The sequence below is a fragment of the Scomber scombrus genome, chromosome 3, assembly GCF_963691925.1.
Source record: "Scomber scombrus chromosome 3, fScoSco1.1, whole genome shotgun sequence".
Classification (NCBI taxonomy): domain Eukaryota; kingdom Metazoa; phylum Chordata; class Actinopteri; order Scombriformes; family Scombridae; genus Scomber; species Scomber scombrus.
Window position 1 is genome coordinate 35,301,159 of NC_084972.1, and position 8,657 is coordinate 35,309,815.

General features: G+C 45.9%; 1 protein-coding gene across 1 annotated transcript in view; it reads right to left on the reverse strand.

Moving 5' to 3' along the window:
• The window catches only part of LOC133977581 (E3 ubiquitin-protein ligase RNF123-like), an 80,307-nt gene that overhangs the window by 1,668 nt on the left and 69,982 nt on the right, over positions 1 to 8,657 (reverse strand). The window contains 1 exon segment of the mRNA XM_062415781.1: positions 1,666 to 1,751. Coding sequence (XP_062271765.1) covers positions 1,666 to 1,751 — 86 coding nt within the window.

An 8,657-nucleotide genomic window follows, 5' to 3' on the forward strand; every position in this document is an offset into this window, starting at 1 on the left:
GGAGAGGAGGAGGAGAAGAGAGGAGAAGGAGAGGAGGAAGGAGGAGGGAGATGAGATGAGGAGGAGGAGAAGAGAGGAGGAGGAGAGGAGGAGGAGAGGAGGAGGAGAGGAGGAGGGGAGGAGAGGAAGAGGAGAGGAGAGAGGAGGAGGAGAGGAGGAGGGGAGAGGAGGAGGGGAGAGGAGAGGATGAGGAGAAGAGAGGAGGAGGAGAGGAGGAGGAGAGGAGGAGGGGAGAGGAGGAGGAGAGATGAGAGGAGGAGGAGAGGAGAGGAGGAGAGGAGAGAGGAGGAGGAGAGGAGGAAAGGAGATGAGGAGGAGGAGAGGAGGAGGAGAGGAGGAGGGGAGGAGAGGAAGAGGAGTGGAGAGAGGAGGAGGAGAGGAGGAGAGGAGGAGAGGAGGAGGGGAGAGGAGGAGGAGAGGAGAGGAAGAGGAGAGGAGAGAGGAGGAGGAGAGGAGAGGAGGAAAGGAGATGAGGAGAGGAGGAGAGGGGGGAGAGGAGGATGAGGGGGAGAGGAGGGGGAGGAGGAGGGGAGAGGAGTAAAGGAGATGAGGAGAGGAGAAGAGGAGGAGAGGGGAGAGGAGGAGGGAGAGAGGAGGAGGGGAGAGGAGAGGAGAGGAGGAGGGGGAGAGGAGGAGAAGATAGGAGGAGGAGAGGAGAGGAGGAGGAGAGGAGAGAGGAGGAGGAGAGGAAGAGGAGAGGAGAGAGGAGGAGGAGAGGAGAGGAGGAAAGGAGATGAGGAGAGGAGGAGAGGGGGAGAGGAGGAAGGAGAGGAGGAGGGGAGAGGAGTAAAGGAGATGAGGAGAGGAGAAGAGGAGGAGAGGTGGAGAGGAGGAGAGGAGGAGAGGAGGAGGAGAGGAGGAGAGGAGAGGAAGAGGAGGGACACGAGGAGGATGGGAGAGGAGAGGAAGAGAGAGGAGGAGGGGAGGAGAGGAGGAGAGAGAGGAGAAGAGAGGAGGAGGAGAGGAGAGGAAGAAGGAGAGGAGAGGAGAGAGGAAGAGGAGAGGAGAGAGGAGGAGGAGAGGAAGAGGAGAGAGGAGGAGGAGAGGAGGAAAGGAGATGAGGAGAGGAGGAGATGAGGAGAGGAGAAGAGGAGGAAGAGGGGGAGGAGAGAGAGGAGGAGGAGAGGAGGAGAGGAGAGGAAGAGGAGGACAGAGGAGGAGAGGTGAAGAGGAGGAGAGGGGAGAGGAGGGAGAGAGGAGGAGGAGAGGAGGAGAGGAGAGGAAGAGAGAGGACAGAGGAGGAGAGGAGGAGGAGAGGAGAGGAGGAGGAGGGGAGGAGGGGGAGGAGAGAGGAGGAGAAGAGGAGAGGAGGAGCCTCAGTGACCTTGCTGAGTCGGCAGCTCAGTTAAATCAAATGCAGGAGACATGAAATATGTAACGAGGCGGGGGGGGCAAACAGCTGACTCAGAGGATAACACACACACACACACACACACACACACACACACACACACACACACACCACACACACACACACACACACACACAAATGCACCCATGTGTATAAACTATTTATGTTTCAATTATACCGCCTGTGCAAAATACTGTGAACTCTGACATGTTACAGTGTGTGTGTCTGTGTGTGTGTTGTGTCTGTGTTGTGTGTGTGTGTGGTGGTGTGTGTGTGTTGTGTGTGTGTGTGTGTGTGTGTGTGTGTGGACTCACTTGCAGGACTTGTGTGAGCAGGGCTTGAAGATGGCAGAGATGGAGTGAGCGTAGCAGATCGGGCAGAGGTCCTCCTCACTGGTTGGCTACAGAGAAGAAGAAGAGAAGGAGAGAAGGAGAAGAAAGAAGAGAAGAAGAAAAGGGAAGAAGAAGAGAAGAAGAAGAGAAGAAGAAGAGAAGGAGAAGAAAGAAGAAGAGAAGGAGAAGAAAGAAGAAGAGAAGAAGAAGAGAAGAAGGAGAGAAGGAGAAGAGAAGAAGAAGAGAAGGAGAAGAAAGAAGAGAAGGAGAAGAAAGAAGAAGAGAAGGAGAAGAAGAGAAGGAGAAGAAGAAGAAGAGAAGGAGAAGAAAGAAGAGAAGAAGAAGAGAAGAAGAAGAGAAGGAGAAGAAAGAAGAAGAGAAGGAGAAGAAAGAAGAGAAGAAGAAGAGAAGAAGAGAAGAAGAAGAGAAGGAGAAGAAAGAAGAAGAGAAGGAGAAGAAAGAAGAAGAGAAGGAGAAGAGAAGGAGAAGAAGAAAGAAGAGAGGGAGAAGAAAGAAGAAGAGAAGAAGAAGAGAAGAAGGAGAGAAGAAGAGAAGAAGAAGAAAGAAGAAGAAGAAGAGAAGAAGAAGAGAAGAAGAAGAGAAGAGAAGGAGAAGAAAGAAGAAGAGAAGGAGAAGAAAGAAGAAGAGAAGAAGAAGAGAAGGAGAGAAGAAGAAGAGAAGAAGAGAAGGAGAGAATAAGAAGAGAAGAAGAGAAGGAGAAGAGAAGAAGAAGAGAAGAAGAAGAGAAGAAGAAGAGAAGGAGAAGAAAGAAGAAGAGAAGAAGAAGAGAAGGAGAAGAAAGAAGAAGAGAGGGAGAAGAAAGAAGAAGAGAAGAAGAAGAGAAGAAGGAGAGAAGAAGAGAAGAAGAAGAAAGAAGAAGAAGAAGAGAAGAAGAAGAGAAGAAGAAGAGAAGAGAAGGAGAAGAAAGAAGAAGAGAAGGAGAAGAAAGAAGAAGAGAAGAAAGAGAAAGGAGAGAAGAAGAAGAGAAGAAGAGAAGGAGAGAATAAGAAGAGAAGAAGAGAAGGAGAGAAGAAGAAGAGAAGAAGAGAAGAAGAAGAGAAGAAGAGAAGAAGAAGAGAAGGAGAGAAGGAGAAGAAAGAAGAGAAGAAGAAAAGGGAAGAAGAAGAGAAGAAGAAGAGAAGAAGAAGAGAAGGAGAAGAAAGAAGAAGAGAAGAAGAAGAGAAGAAGTAGAGAAGGAGAGAAGAGAAGAGAAGAAGAGAAGAAGAAGAGAAGAAGAAGAGAAGAAGAGAAGAAGAAGAGAAGAAGAAGAGAAGAAGAGAAGGAGAAGAAAGACAGAAGAAGAAGAGAAGAAAAGAGAAGGAGAAGAAGAAAGAAGAAGAGAAGGAGAAGAAAGAAGAAGAGAAGGAGAAGAAAGAAGAAGAGAAGAAGGAAGAGAGAAGAGAAGAACAGAAGAAGAAGAGAAGGAGAGAAGTTAACACACGTAAACATTCACAGAGAAACATGTTCACACAGCTTCTCTGTTTGAGTTTGTTCTTCTCAGCAGCCCATTCATTCAATGTGGGCAGTGTGTTTATAGTATGGACACACACACAGACACACAGACACACACACACGCACACAGACACACACACACACGCACACAGACACACACACAGACACACACACAGACACACACACACGCACACAGACACACGCACAGACACACACACACACGCACAAACCTGATGAATAAATATTAAATAAACATCATAATGCAGATATACTGTTTGTTTCTCTTTTGGAGTTTAAAAAAAAGCAAATTAGGAGAAATAACCTTTAAATAATAAACAGTCCGATTATAATGAATAAACACTTATAATCCTGAATCATCTTCAGCAGCTTCACTCTGTTTACACACTGATTTAAACATAATTAAGCTTTTTATATCCAGGTGAGGTTTCAGGTCTCTGAACTCAAAGGTTTGGGAGATATAAACTGAAGGAAACTCTTTACTGAGGTTTATTAATGATGGACAGCAGAGAGACGATGATGTCATCTATAAATACGAGTTTCATGTCTGAGTGTTCAACGAGTTCAAGTCCTCCATGTGTGAAGAGTCTCAGTCAGCTGTTCATCACATATAGACAGAATATACAGTAAGTCTGCTCCTATAGACACAATCTGGCAGTGTGTGTGTGTGTGTGTGTGTGTGTGTGTGTGTGTGTGTGTGTGTGTGTGTGAGTGTGTGAGTGTGTGTGTGTGTGTGTGTGTGTGTGTGTGTGTGTGAGTGTGTGTGTGTGTGTGTGTGAGTGGCATCATGACAACAGACGTTTGGAGTCGGAGGTCCACAGGAAGACGGGGGGGGGGGGGGGGGGGGGTCATGTGATCATGTGAACAAAAATGTGTGTCTGGTCTCTGGAGAGCCGAACGATGCCAAAAATAAAATAAAAGAGATGCGTGAAGGCTGGTGAAGGAGAAAAGAGAGAGAGAGAGACAGAGAGAGAGAGAGAGAGAGACAGAGAGAGACAGAGAGAGAGAGAGAGAGAGAGAGAGACAGAAGGAGGAGAAGAGAGAGAAAGAGAGAGAGACAGAGAGACAGAGAGAGAGAGAGACAGAGAGAGAGAGAGAGAGAGACAGAGAGAGAGAGAGAGAGAGAGACAGACAGAAGGAGGAGAAGAGAGAGAAAGAGAGAGACAGAGACAGAGAGAGAGAGAGAGAGACAGAGAGACAGAGAGAGAGAGAGAGAGAGAGACAGAGACAGAGAGAGAGAGAGAGACAGAGAGAGACAGAGAGAGAGAGAGAGAGAGAAAGAGAGAGAGACAGAGAGAGGAGAGAGAGAGAGAGAGAGAGAGAGAAAGAGAGAGACAGAAGGAGGAGAGAAGGGCAAACAGAAAGCTCTTGGCTGAAGGGACAGATGACTTGTAATTATCCAGATAAGAGGAGGACGAGGACACGCGGAGGATTAAAATATTATCATTATAATGTGTTTATGTTCCTTATAGTCTGACTAACCCAGAGACACGTTATTACATTAAGTCTAATAATGTGATAACTTCTTCAGATGTCGTCTAAACTCTAATTTATTCAGTTTATGATCCATAACTCCAAACTGGGTGGAGCTGCTGTCTGACTGTTTATAAAGTTTAACCTTTGTAGGGTTAGGGTTAAACTTCCACCAATCAGAAGATCAGAGGTTCGACCAACATTCACACCTGAGCAACAAGGAAAGAAACCTCAAACAGAACCGAACTCTAAATGTTCGACTGCTTGAGAGAAACAGACTGAACCCTGAAATACTGAACCAACGGACTCCTCCTGATGACCTGTGTGTACTCTGTGTGGTAGCTGGAGGAGAGGAGGAGAGGAGGAGAGGAGGAGAGGAGAGGAGGAGAGGAGAGGAGGAGAGGAGGAGGAGAGGAGGAGGAGTGTGGTAGCTGCTGTCATCAGTGTGTGAATGTTAAAGAGCTTTGAGTGCTCAGAAGACGGAGGAAGAGATGAGAGGAGGAGAGGAGGAGAAGTGGAATATAAGTAGTCTCATTTCTCACAGATGACGTCAGCGACTCAAAGTCTCTGATCAACATGAAGAAAAACTCTCCTACTGAATCATCTTCAACTGTGTTAGAACATTTTTTGGTTCTTTGATTTGAAAAAAGACTCAATATAAAAAACTCCCACAATGCATTTCAAAAAGAAAGAGTCGATCACCAACCTTAATATTCTGTCAGGTCTCATTAAACTGTTCAGAAAACTGATTTTAATCATTTCGTGGTCGCTCAGAGCTGCGTTTTATTTTCCTTTATATTCTCGACACTCTTTCACCGAATCTCTGCATTAAATTAACTAAATGGGCTCAACAGGAGGAGTGACGACTCCTAACTTCTCCAAGGAGACTTGTTGAGTCGTGTCATCAATCAGCTGAACATTTCCCGCTCTCGGGTGTAAGTCAGTGACTTCCTGTATCACCGCAGTCCAACGCTGTTAAACGGCTGTTTTATGGTCGCAGAGGATCGTGCTGGTTGCAGCGTCCCGATAAATCATTTCCTGTGATGTATAGTTCAGTCCTGAGTCTCCATCCTCTGAGCAGCGTTTACTCACTTCCTCCATTTAAAACATGCCACACTTTGGTTTTATACATTTAAAAGTTAAAAAGTCTTCTCCTTAAAATAGATGATCAACATCTGGCCAAATAATCAGTACCTGGTAGTAACCAACGCTGAGCATTTCCTTTACCATCATGTTAGCAATGAGAGACGTAACGTTAGTCTTCTCTCTGAGACTTTAGTTCCAGATGTTGACGTACTAGTTTGGTGATTAGCGTCAGGTCTGTCTCCCTTAGCAACCGTCACAGCAGACAGCAGCTTTTTGTCCATGTGAAGCCACCATAGCTCAACTCTGCTCCACATATTTCACACCTGACAACATTATCCTTTACTTTCTGGAAGCTTTTAAACCACGCTGGACTTTAGTGTGTCTTCGCCTGCATCATGTTCCCTCCAGTCAGCTAGCTAGCAGGCTAACTTACTACCATCATGTTCCCTCCAGTCAGCTAGCTAGCAGGATAACTTACTACCATCATGTTCCCTCCAGTCAGCTAGCTAGCAGGCTAACTTACTACCATCATGTTCCCTCCAGTCAGCTAGCTAGCAGGATAACTTACTACCATCATGTTCCCTCCAGTCAGCTAGCTAGCAGGCTAACTTACTACCATCATGTTCCCTCCAGTCAGCTAGCTAGCAGGATAACTTACTACCATCATGTTCCCTCAAGTCAGCTAGCTAGCAGGCTAACTTACTACCATCATGTTCCCTCCAGTCAGCTAGCTAGCAGGATAACTTACTACCATCATGTTCCCTCCAGTCAGCTAGCTAGCAGGCTAACTTACTACCATCATGTTCCCTCCAGTCAGCTAGCTAGCAGGATAACTTACTACCATCATGTTCCCTCCAGTCAGCTAGCTTGCAGGATAACTTACTACCATCATGTTCCCTCCAGTCAGCTAGCTAGCAGGATAACTTACTACCATCATGTTCCCCTCCAGTCAGCTAGCTAGCAGGATAACTTACTACCATCATGTTCCCTCCAGTCAGCTAGCTAGCAGGATAACTTACTACCATCATGTTCCCTCCAGTCAGCTAGCTAGCAGGCTAACTTACTACCATCATGTTCCCTCCAGTCAGCTAGCTAGCAGGATAACTTACTACCATCATGTTCCCTCCAGTCAGCTAGCTAGCAGGATAACTTACTACCATCATGTTCCCTCCAGTCAGCTAGCTAGCAGGATAACTTACTACCCAGTCAAAGTAGCCGAGGGGCAGCAGTAAACATTCACTCTGTGTTTCAGGTTCTACTTCAACACAAGAAGCTTAGAGCTCCTCCTAGTGGCTGAAAGTAGCTGTTAATGAACCTGAATACCAGACTACACAGCTCAGTGACTCAATGCAGCAAGACATCATGGAGGTCGAAGTTCCCTGCAAACGATTATTTGATTATTCGGTTTTAATGACTCGTCCCTAAATCAAAGTTTCAGTAAATAAAGAGTATTTATGAATGAAAAGTGAGGTTGGATAATCTGGACTCTAAATGAGCCTCAGGCAGCTCAAACTCTGTGTTGCAAGTTTCATTCACCACAAACTTAGAAAGTCAGAGAGCGGAAATATGGACAGCAGCACTCACTGCCATTAAAACCCACACTGTGGTCAGGAGGGGGGGGGGGGGGGGGTGAACCACAGAGAATGAGTAGGAAAAGCTAAGCTCCACTGCTCCTGCTGTGTCACACATTACATTCTACTGAAAGTCTCAAGGAATCAAAAGGATTCCATTACTCGTGTTTTTAGTCTTCTGTCCGAATCAATACCTAAAATCTGGGAAGCCTCCTCTGTTCTCCCCTCAGATCTGTGATTTATAAACTCTCTGCTCTGGCTCAGATCCCTGAATTTCAGGTAAATCTACAGCTAAAGCAGTTTTTACTTGATAATAACATTTGAAGTGATTTTCAGTCTGGTTTCAGTTCCATTACTGCTGCTGAGGTTGAGACAAATGATCTCATTGGTTCCTTGGACAGAAAGAAATTGTGCTGCCTTATTTGTAGATCTATCTGAGGAGCATACATCTCTAGCTTTCATTACAAAGACAGTCCCTTACTCTTTATTACAGGCTTAATATGAATGTAAAGGCATCATACAGACTGCTGATGGAGGCATGAAGTTAGAGATGTTGTCAGTAGAGAGACGCTGACATACTGCAGCTCTCCACACGGTTATTAAAGGGCACAAAAGCATCGTTGCCCCACCGAGCACATCTACAGATCTCACTGCCTCATCAGAACCAACATCATCATTATTAACCCTCCTGTTGTCCTCGAGTCAAGGAAGGAAGGAAGGAAGGGAGGGAGGAAGGAAGAAGGAAGGAAGGGAGGGAGGAAGGAAGGAAGAAGGAAGGAAAGGAGGGAGGAAGAATGGAAGGAAGGAAGCAAAGGAGGGAGGGAGGAGGGGAGAAAGGAGGAAGGAAGGAAGGAAAGGAGGGAGGAAAGAAGGAAGGAGGGAAGGAAGAAGCAAAGGAGGGAGGAAGGAGGGAGGAAAGGAGGGAGGAAGGAAGGAAAGGAGGGAGGAAGGAAGGAAGAAGGAAGGAAAGGAGGGAGGAAAGAAGGAAGGAAGGGAGGAAAGAAGAAACAATCAAAACAGACGGGGTCAATTTGACCCGGGAGGACGACATGAAGGTTAAAAACCAAATGAAATAGTGTGTTGAAAGCTTCTGAGCTCTGTAAGAACTGACTCTACATGTATGTGATGTGTTGGTGTGTAGCTTTGTATTTTGTTTCTGTCGTCCATGATGTTTTGCTGCATATGTTTTAATATTAACCCACTAACAGGACTGCAGATGTTTAACACTGTACATGTTCCCTATAAACACATTACTACTACTACCATCCCTCCTTTATCTGTGCTAACTGGCTAGCAGCTGTAGCTTCATATATAAACAAACATGAGAGAGGAATCAGAACATGTGACTCAAGGCAACATCACAACTTACTGTAT